Genomic DNA, 15,584 nt, shown 5'->3' with positions numbered 1-15,584 from the left:
CAGCACCACAGTAAGCAAAGGTACTAGAGTCTACCAGACGTTCATGCTCCAATGCTAAATTAACCTCTCTGGCCTCCACGGCCACATCTATAAAATGGAGGGAAATGCCATCTCTGGTCATAACTGCATTAGTACGTAGGACTCTCTGCCAACTCACCATGAATTCAAAGAGAAATAAATGTCCTTGCTTCCTCCACAGTTAGGAAGGAGTTAATGTAGAGTTTAGTTAAGCTAAGAGTTAATACGGAGCTGAATAAATGCAAATAAGCTATCAATGGGGATCATTTAAGTGCAATATAACCATGTAAATGGGCTTCTTGTCTTACTTGAAGGCCCTATTTTATGTGGGTGAGAAGGAACAAAATCAAATTTTTTGAATTTTCAGACAGAACCACTATTTTTCTTGGCTGTTATTTTCTTTCTCTAAATTTTCATAGCCATGGCAGGCAAATACAATCAATGCTTGCATTTTATTAAATGAAATTACAGTTACATAAAACAAAACAGACTATTAAATTCCTTTCCTTTCCTAACCTTCAATCTTATAAGTAGCCTTTAAATAGGTCAAGCTCACTTTTTCTTGAGTTATTTGTTTAGGGAAGTTGAATAAGGTTCACATATGATTTGCCTGACTTTTACTCAGCTTTCCCATATGCTAGAAACGAGAACATTTCCACCTAAAAGGGGAAGAGAATCAGCGATGACTTTTCCAGCATTTAATAGTTTGGTTGCCTGGATAATGGCCCTCGGAAGAAATCCACAATCCTAATCTCCAGATCCCGTGAAGGTGCTACTTTACATGGCAAAAGGGATTTTGAAATGAGGGGATTATCCCAGATTATCCAGTTGGGCCCAGAGTAATCACAAGGGTCCTTGTAAGAGATAATGGGAGAATCAGAGTTAGAAGAGGGTATAAGGGAACAGAGACTAGAGTGTTACCCTTGCTGAAAAGGGACCATGAAGCAAGGAATGTGGACAGCCTCTAAAGCTGGAAAAGGCAAGGAATAGATTCTTCTCTAGAGCTTCTAGGAGGAACACGCTCCTGCTGACACTGTCACTTTAGTCTAGAAGACCAATTTCCAGACTTCTGACCTCCAGAACTGCAAGAAAATACATCCATCTTGTTAAGCCACTAAATTTGTGGTAATTTGTTTCAGCAGGAAAAAGAAACGAATGCAACTAAGGAATCTGAACTATGCCCTCTTCCTTAGTGAGTTGCTAGTCCAGATAAGTGAATGCTAAAAATTCAGAGCTGTAGAAACTGTTTGTCTGATAGATGCTGCACTTACAAGCTGAGCAAAATTACCCTCATCATCAGGGTCCTCTTCATCTCCATAAACATATTGCTTTGATAACTCTTACCCTATTCATGGATATTAGCTTGCTTAATGACCAAACCAGCTTTTTGTAAGGCCGATGTATTCACAGGAAATTCGCCATTCCAGAACAAACCATGATCTCCCCAAATGATTTAACCACAGAGTCTAGCAATAGGAAGGCAACATCCCTGGGTAAAAAACACTACTATTGACCTCTAGTAGGGCAATGACATGCAGCTGGCAGCAGGGGTTATTCAATTTTGAGAACTCACATACTCAGCCCCCTGACCTTTGTGGATAGTCTGAGCAAGACGAAGAGTATGGAGTCTCATGTGAAGAATCTTCCAGAGAGGAACCTTTCCAGAGTTGCCAAGAATGAAACTCGGAAACAGAATCACAGTTGGGGGGCCTGGGTGGCTCAGTCGGTTGTGTCCAACTTCGGCTCAGGTCATGATCTCACAGTTCATGAGTTTGAGCCCCGCATCCGGCTCTACGCTGACAGTGTAGAGCGTAGTAGGTTCCCAAGTGAACCTGCTTGGGATTCTCTCTCTCTCCTTCTCTCTCTGCCCCTCCTCCATGTTCTCACTCTCTTTCTCTCAAAATAAATAAATAAACTAAAAAAAAAAAAAGAATCACAGTCAAATTTATTCATAAGCTTAAGAGTAGTCAGGATAAGCAACCAGTTCCAGAACCAACTCAGAAACTGAATGACCAACAAAACTCCGCTCTAGGCTATATCTCCTTCTCAGCTGTGTGTGTTCCCTAGGAACATTATTTAATTTCTGTAAAGTTCAATTTTCCTTGTCTGAAAAATGAATATAATAACATTTCCCTTATACCTCATAAGGCTGTGAGGATTAGGTGAAATAAAATATGCCAAGGGATTAGCACACAAGTTAATAAATGCAAGCCTGATAAATGGTTGCTCTAAAGTTAATTTTTATTCTTTGAATTTCCCAAGTTGTGCTTCTCCACTGTGCTCTCATGTATACATGTCTGCCTTAGCCTCTATTAGGGGCACCTGGGTGGCTCAGTCGGTTAAGCATCTGACTTCGGCTCAGGTCATGATCTCAGGGTTCATGAGTTTGAGCCCCTCATCGGGCTCTCTGCTGTCAGCACAGAGTCTGCTTCGGATCCTCTGTCTCCTCCACTCTCTGCCCCTCCCTCACTTGCATGCTCTGGCTCTCTCAAAATAAATAAATAAACTTAAAAAAAAAGAATTATAGACAATGAGGAAGTACAACCCTCAAAGACAGAAAGCCAGTCTCATTCATTGTTTTACCCTTAGCATTTAGCACAGTGCTTTGCGAGTATTGGGCTCTCGCATTTTTTTAAGCTTTTTTTTTTTTTTAATGTTTGTGTATTTTTAAGAGAGAGAGAGGTAGAGAGAGAAGGAGACACAGAATCTGAAGCAGGCACCAGTCTCTGAGCATCAGCACAGAGCCCAACCCGGGGGCTTGAACTCACAAACTGTGAGATCGTGACCTGAGCTCAAGTTGGACGCTTAACCAACTGAGCCACCCAGGCACCCCTGGGCTCTCACATTTTAAATAAATGTTTGTGAACTGATCTTAGCTATGAGTTAGGAAATATCTGAAATGCCAGTTATATGATTATAGGATTTTCCCATCTTTGACCCACTAGGTGGTGAAATAAATTGAGTCACACCAGCATTTTTTCTTTTTTGAAGAAGAGGAATAGCATAGAAAAGACCAGAGTACAAAACACACAGGTTAAGTATCGTTACAGGAAACTAGTTTGTTTGGGATTCTACCTGGTTGTAATGTAAGTACATTTCTCATTATGAGTGAGGGTTAAAAAAAAAAAAAAGCATAAACATTCTGACTCTTTCACCTTGCCAACATTTGGTATTTTCTGCCTTTTTCCTTGTAGCTATTCCAATATGTATATAGTGGTGAGGCACTGTGGTTCTCATTTGCATTTCCCTGATGATTAGTGATGCAGAGCACCTTTTCACTGTATCTCAGCTCACTGTATATCCTCTTTATAACCACTTTAGAGAATTTTTTGGCAGTAACTACTGAAACTGAACATGCATTTCCTATTACCCAGCAATTCTACTTCTATGTATTTACCCAACAGCAGTATGTACATATGTTCACCAAAAGACATGCCCAGGAATGTTCACAGCAACCCTATTCATGATAGCCCCAAACCAGAAATTGCCCAAATGCTCATTAACAAGAGAATGGATAAATAAAATTGATTTATTTACACACCATAGACTCCTATACAGAAGCAAGAATGAATGAAATACAACTATACACAACAATGTGAAGAATCCCACAAACAGAAGATGGAATGAAAAAAGCTAGATATGAAAGAGTACACAGTGGATAATTTCACTGACACAAGGTTCAAAGCCAGGCAGAACAGGTCTCTGGTGTTAAAAGTGAGGGTAACAGTTATTCTTGGGTCACGAGGCCTCTAGGGGGGCTGGCTATGTCTTCTCTCTCCATCTGAGTGCCTGTTAACATGGATAGACTCAGTTTGTGACATTAATCAAACTATAAACATATGATTTACTCCTTTTTAAAATTATTTCTGGGGGCGCCTGGGTGGCTCAGTCGGTTAAGCCTCCGACTTCAGCTCAGGTCACGATCTCACGGTCCGTGAGTTCGAGCCCCGCGTCGGGCTCTGGGCTGATGGCTCAGAGCCTGGAGCCTGCTTCTGATTCTGTGTCTCCCTCTCTCCCTGCCCCTCCCCCGTTCATGCTCTGTCTCTCTCTGTCTCAAAAATAAATAAACGTTAAAAAAATAAAAATTAAAAAAAATAAATTAAAATAAAAAAATAAAATTATTTCTGAATTTACCTGAAATCTAAATATACATCTAAATATAAAGTTCAGAAAAAATTATAAATATATATTTTTATAAGCGTGGATGACACTGATAGAGAGCAAGAATCCCTGATGTGCTCACTCTCATTACCATCAAGGGGTCATCTAACCTTTGCTTGAACAACTTCAGGGTCGGGAGTCTATTTACGACCCAGGTAGGTCACTTGTTAGAAGGCTTTTTCCTGACACTAAACCACAACTTGCCTCCTCGCAACATGTTCTCTCCTCCTAAGGGATTCCAAATCCATCCGACCCCACTCACTACCAGCAAACGCTCTTCAAATATTTGAAGAAAGCTACCATATCCACCTCATCCTCCCTGACCGTCTTCACCTCCCCGGCTAAAAGAGCCCCAGGTCCTTCCATCCCACCTCAAGGCATGGTTTTCAGTCTCCTGGTGTCTTCTAATTGCACTCCTTTTATCTAGTCATACCCACATGAGAGCACCATCCTGCAGGAAAGCCTAAGAAGAGAAGCAAAGAGCAAAAAGTGGAATCTCTACTTGCAAATCTAGATAGCATATGCCCACCAACACGCCCTAAGATTCCATTTCTCTAAAACTCATACTGTCGAACTATTGAAGAATCAGCTGAAATCCCCCAGATCTTTCTCCCAAGTCCTATAAGGCCCCCAGTTTACCTTCCATGTTTGTTCAGTCTGCTTTCTCCTAGGAGTCAGAACACTAATTTGGCCTCATTCCAGTCTCCAAAGCTAAATCCTGGAGGTGGAGCAGTGTCTGTTATGGCAACACCTCCGGAATACAGCCTCCCCATCCACCCTCTCACTGACAAACAAAAATTAAGTCTCTGTCCCAACTCATTATCTTTCATCCTTGAGTAAGCTCTGTTTGAAAGTACATTTAGGGAAAGGACTAGGGGACGGGGAAAACACAATTGCACTGGGCATCTCCACAATGTGACCTAAAAGACAGGCTGTCACCCTCGTCTCCACAAAGCCTGGGCAATGAAAGGCACCCTGGTCTCTTCCTTCTTTCTTCTCCCCAAGTCACACCAACTGGAGACTCTGGAGATGAATACTGCTGGGCTCTGCTCACCCAGAGCTTTGCCTTTGTGTCCCTAGTGGAGGATGAGGTTGAGAAGGAAAACGTGGCAGGGTGAGAAGGAATCTGATCTTTTTCAAGGTATCTGAAATCAAAGCTATCTCTAAAGAAAAACTTAACGCGAATCCCTCTCTGACAGAGAACCATTTCTGCAGAAACTTCCAGGTAGCCCCGCTGGGTATTTTGCAGGTCAAGACTAGGTGGAAGGGGGAGATTCATTAAGCAACGCAAACACCTGAGAGAGAACACGTGCAGAAGGATCAAGAGACGTGGGAATTAGGCATTTTAAAAAAGAGAGAGAGATGTCAAAGGCCCCTAGGGGAGGGGGACTTCTCCTTAAGGGCGCGCGGGGCGTTGGGGGAGGGGGGCACCATATCCGGAATGCGGGGAGAAAGCAGCGGCTCACCTACCTCGTCCACGTCTGCTCCATTTTCCAGGCGCTTCCCTCACTCTCAGGGCGCTCCTCACCCGGGAGGGGAAGCAGCCTGGGACAACGCGAACCCCAGCCCCCGAATCTCCAGTGCAAAGAGCAGCAGCTTTTCCCTCCCCAGCTCCTCCTTTCCGCGTCGGCGAAGGGAGGGCGCTGCTCGCTCCCAGCTCCTTCAGAAACCCCTGCCGCGGCCGCACCTCCAGCTAACGGTGCGTCGGGAACAGGGGAGGGACCGTTACGGTAGGAAGCGGGACGTGGAGCGGAGCGGTGCCCGGAGCCGTCGGCAGAGCTGGGACCGGAGGCGGCCCGGCGCGGCGCGCGCTCGCTCGCTCGCTCCCAGGCTGAGACGCGACTGGCTGGCACGAGAGGCTCCGCACCGGCTGAGCTGTCAACCGCGAGGGGGGGGCGGGGCTCCCGCAGCCGGCGTGCGGGGGCGGGGCCGGCCCAGGTGGTGCGCCGCCCCGCCCCGCTGCGACCGCCGGAGGGGCGGAGGGCTCAGGGGGCGCGGCACCAAGCCCCTCTGTCCCTCCCCCATCCCACGGAGGGGCGCTGTGAAAAAGACCGACCGACGCTCGGGAGAATTCCGAGAGAACGTCCTCTTGCGTACGTGCGCACCACCCCACCCGCGGGGTGAGTCCGGAGCCAGAGCTGGAGTCTGGGAAGGTTTGAGGTGCCGTCCTGGCTGAACGCAGGTGCGCACACTAGACGCTCAGAGGACGCGATGTGACTTTCCTAGAGATCTGACATGTCAGTCTCCCCATCAGTCTGCGGACAGGAACTTCCTCAGACAGGGAACCATCCTGACGAAACCTTGCAGCCTTATTTGCTGCCTCCAACGCATTCATCTCCGGATTTTATAATATTCTACCTCTTCAGCTTTCAGTTTCTCAAGCACGGAGGCGACTGGGCTCTACCACTAGCTCCAAAGGGGAAGAGGGTTCCTGTACCTCCCAGAACACGAGACAAGCTTCAAGACAGTAGCCGATGGGACCTTGATTCTCCTCCTTAACCGTTCTAAGACCATGGAAAAGGGCCCTTCGGTGATGGCACTGCCTGAGACTTTGTACTATCTATTTATGTAATGAGGTTTAAACAAGTCAGACATGCTATAATTAAAGGGCTTACAGCCCCGAAGCTCCTTTTTAGCTCTAAATAAAACCTTTTTATTAAGTGACATAATCGCCGTTATTCTTAGCACTACCAATGACCTTTTTTTTTATTTGCAGAAGGCTTTTATGTAGTAATGTTGATTTAGTTATATTTATTTCACAGATAATACAGTTGAGACCCAAAAAAGCTCAAAGTCTCTGGTAAGGCAGGTCTTTTCCATGCAGTGGCCCCAGACACTTACTCTCTGAATTTTTGGAAATATGGCCAAAGAGAGGTCTCTACAACGAATTGATTGTCTACAATGAATTGATCCTAGGAGTTTACTCAGGAAGGGCCCTGGCATATCTGGGAATTGGTGAGACTGTGCAGAGCCTGTATTCTTGGGGCAAACTGTCATCCTGCCTCCTATGTTTTGGATTAGTTCCCTTAATTATCAGCACAGAATAGGGGTTGGGAGGGCAGGATAACAGTAAGACATCTGAGGGTTTAGAGGAACCATCTAAAAAGGTCCCTGACCTAGAATCCCCTAACCCCAACACTTAACTTGGACCTAAGGCCACACCTGCTCCTGAGCTTAGAATGCTTCCAGGAAACATTTAAGGCCTAGTTTGACCAGCGACAAGACTTACAGGCCACCTGTCCTGAAAAGAATCTCCTGCTGCAAACAAACCAAACACAAAAGGATGAGGAGAGTCAGATTTCCATCCTCCATAGCAAAGTTGGGGCTATATTTAGTTTTGTCTCAAGTCAAATTATGGGCTACTGAGTTTGGAGAGGAACTGTATCTACAGCAAGACATATGCTGCATTCAGGAAGTGACAGCATTAACTAGATGAATGGTGGAGTCTCAGAAGTGAGGCGAGAAAATATGCTAGTTTAATTTTTAAAGACTGGGCTTACAAAGTTCACAACGCATGCATGGTCAAACAGTTGAAAAATACAAAACAAGTATGTAGAAAGTAAACTACCCATAATACCCAGAGATAATCAATGTTAAACATTTGTTGGAATTTCTTTCTAGGCTTCCCCCCACCCCAGGCTTTTTAAAATTATCTTTTAATTCAAATCACTGACTCTCTCTTACATACCCAGGAGCATATTCTTGAAAAGAGAGGTTTCATTGTTTTTTTAGGATTACATTTATTGCCAGAAGAACAAAGTTTTTATGTTAGATTGTAAGCAAAAAATATTCACCCACATACCCACTCTGCCAACACAACTGTTTAAATTTCTCTACATTCCCTCTAGTCATTATCTGCACATATTACATATCTATTTCTATAGCTTTAATCACAGCCTAGATGTAAGTTTATGTCCCACTTTTCTCACTTGTTAGATATTGTCCATGTTGCTAGAGACTGTTTATATATTTATTATTCTAATGATTATATAATATAATGTCAATAGAACTATAGTTTGCTTAATAATTTTCTGTTACAGCATAGTTATGCTGTTTCTAATATTAGACTCTTATAAACAATGCCTGAATGGAATTTTTATGCCTCCATTATTTCATTCTTTTGAATTATTTCCCTAGGATAACTTCTTAAGGCATAAGAATGTTAGGATAAAAGCACTTTCTAGGGTTGCCTGGCTGGCTCAGTCAGCAGAGCTTTTTTTTTTTTTTAATTTTTTTTCAGTGTTTATGTATTTTTGAGAGAGAGAGACAGAATGCGAGTGGTGGAGGGGGCAGAGAGAGAGGGAGACACATAATCTGAAGCAGGCTCCAGGCTCTGAGCTGTCAGCACAGAGCCCGACAAGGGGCTCTAACTCACGAACTTCGAAACCATGACCTGAGGAGAAGTCGGACGCTTAACCAACTGAGCCACCCAGGCACCTGAAGAGCTTTTAACTCTTGATCTTGGAATTGTAAGTTCGTGCCCCACGTTGGGTTGTAGAGATTACTTAAAAAAAAAAAAAATCTTTAAAAAAGAAAAAGGAATTTCTAATTTTATCATCTTACAGTTCCTGAACAACACTAGGATTTATCATTTTAATTGTTCTCTTTAATAGATAAGACATTATTGGGACACCTGGGTGGCTCAGTAGGTTAAGCATCCAACTTCAGCTCAGGTCATGATCTCGCAGTCCAGGAGTTTGAGCCCCGCATGGGGATTTGTGCTGCCAGCTCAGAGCCTGGAGTCTGCTTCAGAGTCTGTGTCTCCCTCTCTCTCTGCCCCTCCCCTGCTCATACTCTGTCTCACTCTGTCTCTTAAAAATAAAATCATAATTTTTTTTAAATAAACAAATAGATAAGACATTATTTAACAGTTATATTTTAGGTATGTATCTATGGCTATTTATTTTTTATGTTTTTTATAATATTTATCTAATGATTTAGAGAGAATGTGTGTGAGCAGGGGAGGGGCAGAGAGAGAGGGAGAGAGAGAGTATTCCAAGCAGGCTCTACACTGTCAGTGCAGAGCCAGATCTGGGGCTCAAACCCATGAATTGTGAGATCATGACCTGAGCAGAGACCAAGAGTTGGAGGCTTAACTGACCGAGCCACCCAGGCACTCCTATGCCTATCTATTTAGATAATATATAAATAATTAAACGTCATCTCATTTTACCTTATATTTCTTTACTTTATATCTTATGTTCACCTGAGTCCTCACAGAGACAGGGAGGTGCCTCGCTGAGCCCACCATCTGGCAGTGCCAGGCACGTAAATGAGGCAGTCTCGGACCCTCGAGGTCAGTCCCATCATCTACTGGGCCTAACTGAGCAGCACCAACTGTGGTTCTGTGGAGTATAAGTATGGCTGAATGCAGGCAGGCCCATCAGGTGACCCACCTCCAAATATCCATAGGCCCTAACTGACCAGTGGGCTACTTACAACCGGGCACAGCTACCAAAAAACGGAAAATTCTATATATCACCAAAATGCCTTATCTTCCCCCACCCCCAACCCCTCCCCCCACCCCCTACCCCCCCACGGGCCCCCAAAGCCTCACAGCAGGCAGCCTCTCCTCTGCTGTCCTGCCAGTCACTCCCTTGTGGTGCATTCAGTACATTTCTATCTCTTTTGTTCTGCCTCAGGTGAACTCTTCCACCTCCTGGCTTCCACCTGATTTCATTGCCCTACATTTGGGGGTTCCATCCAATTGGGAGACACCTCATTTAGGCACCACAGGAACTGCTGGAGAGACTGGACAGTGAAGAAAATATTACTAGGTGCTAAAAAAAAAAATGCCCTGTGTTATGTCATGACAGAAATAAATAAATAAATAAGTTTATTTATATATTAAGGTGTATTTATTTATTTTTGAGAGAGGGAGAGGGAGGGGCAGAGAGAGACGAGAGAGAAATCCCAAGCAGGATCCGCACTGTCAGTGCTGAGCCCGACGCGGGGCTCGAACCCACGAACCACGAGATCATGACCTCAGCCAAAATCAAGACTCAGACAGTTCACTGACCGAGCCAACCAGGTGCTTCTGTCATGGCAGAAATTTAGTAAAACCATTACCAGTTGAGAATGTGGAAAATAGACAATATTCCTAATGAATGGGTAGGTCTGGCAAAGGAAATTTTTAGATAGAATTTCAAGTGATAACTGGTTTCTTTTAACCACATATGACAAGGTATGGATAGAAAAAGGTGGGTTAAAAAAAGAAAAACAACCATGCCCTTTGTAAGCAGAATTTAGAGGAAATATAAAGAACCAGGACTTACTAGGCCCAAAAGTCAAATTGCCTGTCATTTCAATCTCTCTAGACAGCAAAAGCTTTCAAATTAAAAAGTAGTTTCAGGGCAAAAATCAAATCCAAGATATGACTGTTAGACTCGTGGTTCATACCTCAAAAGATTTAAGGTGGTGCCTCATATACCATTTCAATTTAACAAAAAGGCCTATAAGAATCTTGAGGGTGGGGGACCCTGGCTCAGTCAGCTGAGTGTCTGACTTCAGCTCAGGTCATGATCTTTTGGGGGTTCGTGAATTTGAGCCCTATATCAGGCTTGCTGCTCTCAGCACAGAGCCTGCTTCAGACCCTCTGTCCCCTTGCTCTGTGTCCCTGTCTCCTCATGCTCTCTTTCAAAAATGAATAAACATAAAAAAAAAAAGAATCTTGAGGGTGTGCCTCAAGCTTGCAAGAATTTTAAGGGCCCATTCTCCCACGGCAACTTCGTAGGTAGCCCAAGGAAGAGAAGAGCTTGCTTTGGAATGAAATGTGTGTATAGCTTTTGTCTAGAGGAGTTGGTTATAATTAGCACAAAAGATGCACTCAAAGTTTTTAAGTGAATTGTACCAGCACAGCCTGAAAGGGATTAGGACAGTACAGAATGAAAAGATGCCTTTGGACCCTCAAGCTGTCAAAGAGAGCAAGCAAGCTGAGAAAGTTACCCAACTGCAAAAAAGGACCATTTCTTACAGAAAAAGAAGAATGGTTCAAAGAATTGGAACCAAGAGCCCAGAGGGCAGACCAAGAGGTCTTCAGATCAACAGGAATGGAACTCAAGCAGCTATACACCCCAGGAACCTCATCTTCACCTGAACTTGATTTGTATGGTAAAATTTTGGACTTTTGAGCTGATATAGTAAATGTTATGCAATTTTGGGGGAATTTGGAAGGGAGGGACTTATGCATGTGGCAACACTTGTGGCCAAAGGATGCAGGAATGTGGTGGAGTAAAGATGGCTGAAAATACTTTGCTACTTTTCCTGTTAAGAAATGGGGTCTAGGGGCACCTGGGTGGCTCAGTCAGTTGTGCCACCGACTTCGGCTCGGGTCATGATCTCACGGTTCATGAGTTCGAGCCCCACATCGGGCTCTCTGCTGTCAGCCTGTCAGCACAGAGCCTGCTTTGGATCTTCTGTCCCCCTCTCTCTGCCCCTCCCCTACTTGCGCTCTCCCAAAAATAAGTAAATATTTTTTAAAAAGAGGTGGGGTCTAATTCTCCTCCCCTTGAATCTGGGATGGTTTTAGTGAATTGTTTGACCAACAGAATGTGGTGCTAGGTCATAAGTGCTGAGGTTGGGCAATAGGAGGTCTTGCAGCCTCTGCCTGAACCTCTTGTTATTCTAAGCTGCCGTAAACCAAGTCTGACTACCTTGGTGGAGCCACCATGTAGTGAGGCTCTGAGACCACATGTGAAACATCATCCAGCAGCCCCCAAGAAGGCATTGGGCATCACTCACATCCCACACCTGATGTCAGTGAAGTTGTTCTGGGACCTTCAGAGAGACCTGGTCAATGCCACATGGTACAGCTGAGACTTGTTCAAATTCCTGACCCACAAAATCAAAAGATCTAATAAAACGGCTGTTGTTTCAAGCCACAAAGTTTTGAAATACACCGCTATGCAGAAATAGATGACTGGAACAATGCCTTAAAATGTGCATAATAATCCTGATACATTATTCACTCATTCATTCAAAAATCACTGAGAACCACTGTGCGTCAAGCACTATTCTGCATACTAGGGGCATAGCAGTAAAACAAACAAACAAGATCCTGTTTTCATGGAGTTTACAGTCTACTGGTATAGACAGACAATAAAGAAAGCAGTATCTCCAATATGCCAGATGCTGATAGGTGTGACGAGGAGAAACCAAGCTGTGTTAAGAGAGCATCCCAGCAAGGCAACCTTCTTTTATAAATGAGGAAATGGCGCCTCAGAGAGACTGACAGGCAGGTAAGAAGCAGGTTCCCAGGTATAAGAAAATTGGAGCTTTCATGTGGTGAAAAACTGTCCAACTGAGTTCATAAATTCAGATCTGTTATCTGTATTGGGAGTGAAACAGAGCAACCTAAGTGGGCAGAACTGAAGCTTGGATGGATGTGCCTGGTTTCCCAGACCATGCAAGTAACCTGGAGAGAAGAGGGTGTATGTATATGAATTGCAAGATCTGCCCTTCTGGAGTGGGGCAGGGGCCAGGGGATGTGTGAGTCTAGGACCATACATGGTCGGCAAAGTGGCAGCTGTGCCTCAGAGCAACAGAGATCAGTACTAGGAGCGGTTTATGAGAGCCTGGGAAACAACCCCTGGGATTAGCAGAAATACTTGTGTGGGGTCCGGGGGAATTTGTGAAAGACTCCATTTCCTAAAGGAACAGGTGGGAGTTCAGAGGTAGCTAATGTTCATGGGACTTCATTTATTCCCATGAGCTGATAAAATTCAGGCAATTTGATTACTCTAGTTGGTTCAATTCAACATTAGTTCGACAAACATGTACTGAGCATATGCTAGGCATGGTGCTATGTTTTTAAAATCCAGTGAGGGAAATTAGTCAGGCATTCATCAAACAATAATACAGATCAGATTGTGTGAAGTGCTGCAATAATGGTACGAAGAGGAATTTAAAGGAGGGGGTGAATGGGGCATGTGGTGGCTCGCTTGGTTAAGCGTCTGCCTCTTGATTTTGGCTCAGGTCACGATCTCACCATTTCTGGAATCAAGCCCCCTGTCAAGCCCTATGTCAAGCCCTGCCTTGGGCTCTGTGCTGACAGCACGGAGCCTGCTTGGGATTCTCTCTCCCCCTCTCTCTCTGCCCCTCAAAAATAAATAAATAAACTTAAAAAAAAAGATAAAGGAGGGGGTGATTAATTAAATTCAACTAGAGAAGGTTTCATAAGGAAACCTTCTGAGTAGAGTCCTGAAGGATGATAGTCATACAGAACTTTGTCATGTATTAGGACTGCAAAATATAGTGCTTTTATTTAAAAATTTCAATTTTCCCTGGTAGAAGGAAAAATGTTCCCAATCTTCTCTGAATGACTATTTAGAGTCCCATTCATCTGGAAGAGCCTCATAGCATTGCCAGTGTCACTGACGGGCATTACAACAGAGTAGTTTTGATTACTGGCTCTAGAATCAGAGAGATTTAAAAATCTCCCCTCCCCCACCAATTTCCAGCCCTGTGATTTTGACAAGTTAAACTTTAGGAAGCTTTAGCTTCCTCATCCGTAAAATAAGGTTAAATATAATAACTACCTAATAGGGTAGTTGTGAGACCAAGAGGAGATAATATATGAAAAGTGTTTAATTCATTGCTCAGCACATTTTAAGCATTCAATAAATCATAACTATTTTTTTATTAATGTTTGCATACCAGGCAGGATTCCAACCCTGTATAGAAGTTGTGAATTTTAATTTCAGTACCGCTCCAAACTGCACTCTAGGGCTATGCTAGTGACCCAGATTTTCCATTTCCTAGCTCTCTGATTTATCATATGAGACCAAATTACTGGCAAAGAAGCTGAATAAACTGGTTTTCCTCACTTCCTGGCTGGGGTTTTAGGGGGGAGAAAAGTGGGTATCTCCTCCATCTTGTTTTCCTCCTTTTGTCTCCCACCCTCCTCCCCCTTTCTTGAGGACTGTGTGTGTGTGTGTGTGTGTGTGTGTGTGTGTTTATTCAGACCCATCTCCTTCACTAACTAGCCCTGTCTGTCAGCTGTAACGAAAACCACAAGGAAAGAAATTATGACCAAGCCTTCAGACAGCTGGTGGTAATTTACTCATACAATCCCCCTCATTCTCTCAACACCCACTATTTATGTGTATCTGATGCTGGGGGAGGGGGAATCATGCAAGAAATGTGGTATGCAAATTTCTAGGAAGAGGGTTGGAACAGTGTGGAGAGACTTGTGTGAATTACATGGATAACTCTCCTTGCTTTGAACATAGATATTGGGTCTTAAAATTTAAAGGGACTGATGTGAGTGTTAATAAATAAATTTCTGGAACCAGAAACAACACTAGAATAAATTTACAAACAGTTTCCAAGGCATTCATGACAATTGCACCATTACTAAAGCTTGAGTCATTTTCCAGGAAATGGACAAGCACTTCCAGTCCAAGGCCAAGGAGCACGTATCAGGCAATCCAGACCGCTTTCAAGCCCCCTAGAGATAACAATGAAGCACAGCACCTGATCTGGTTTGGAGCTTGGGTTACATTCTGAATTAGAAAACATATTACTTAGAAGAAGGCAGCCATGGGGCGCCTGGGTGGCTCAGTTGGTTTAATCCCACAGTTTGTGAGTTTGAGCCAGGTGTCAGGCTCTATGCTGACAGCTGAGAACCTGGAGCCTGCTTCAGATTCTGTGTCTCCCTCTCTCCCTGCGCCTCCCCCGCGTGTGCTCAGTCTCTCTCTCTTTCTCTCAAAAGTATAAATAAACATTAAGAGGGAAAAAGAAGACAGACATGCAGCTATGGTCTCTGCCTTTGTTTCCTGTATCATGCCACCTACTAGTCTGTCCTCAGACCAACCAAGATGGATTTCTCTGGATTTAAAATTCTGGCAGATACTGACAATCCCTGGTGTACTGTTTGCCCCATAGATTGGACCTAAGGATATATAGATATTATACATAAAGTTTTAAAAATCCAGTGTTCTGCTTCATAGATATATGTATATATTTTTATATATACATAGATGTACATATTTATTTAGAATGTAAACTTGTTTTTAAAACATTGCATTTTGAAAAAAATGTAAAAATTTTAAACACACCAAAAACCTGCAAAATAGTACACTGAAGTCCTATAAAATCCTTCAGTTGATTTACGAATCCCTGTTAACATTTTGTCACATTTGTTTTTGTCTCTCTCTCTCTCTCTACACCCCCTCCACCACCCCACACACAATTATTGATGAACCATTTGAAAGTAAGATGCAGACTCTTCACTTCTATATTTCAGTGTCCATCTCCTAAGAGTAATTGAAATTATGAAATTATTGTCATTATGTGAAAGTATATATCATGTCTCCCAGGCCTGCTTTTATCACTATTAAACAAAATCTGAAGTATTTGCATTGAATTACCCAACTAATATCAGGAGGTATCTGCGGTAGATCTTT

The 15,584-nt window shown here is 43.5% G+C and overlaps 1 protein-coding gene across 3 annotated transcripts in view; it reads right to left on the bottom strand.

Annotated features, from left to right (window-relative positions):
- The window catches only part of LOC115519998 (myomegalin-like), a 180,468-nt gene that overhangs the window by 145,908 nt on the left and 18,976 nt on the right, over positions 1-15,584 (bottom strand). For 2 of the 3 annotated variants that reach the window (XM_030323934.2, XM_030323935.2), the window contains exon 1: positions 5,650-5,939. The exons of the other annotated variant lie outside the window; for it this stretch is intronic. In XM_030323934.2, coding sequence (XP_030179794.1) covers positions 5,650-5,669 — 20 coding nt within the window. In that variant the 5' untranslated portion in view covers positions 5,670-5,939. Of the gene's footprint in view, positions 1-5,649; positions 5,940-15,584 lie in introns of those variants that run through there. 3 annotated transcript variants of the gene reach the window in all.

This window comes from Lynx canadensis, chromosome C1 (assembly GCF_007474595.2).
Source record: "Lynx canadensis isolate LIC74 chromosome C1, mLynCan4.pri.v2, whole genome shotgun sequence".
NCBI lineage: Eukaryota > Metazoa > Chordata > Mammalia > Carnivora > Felidae > Lynx > Lynx canadensis.
The sequence above is the reverse complement of the archived record's forward strand: the minus strand, read 5'-3'. Positions and strand labels throughout refer to the sequence as shown.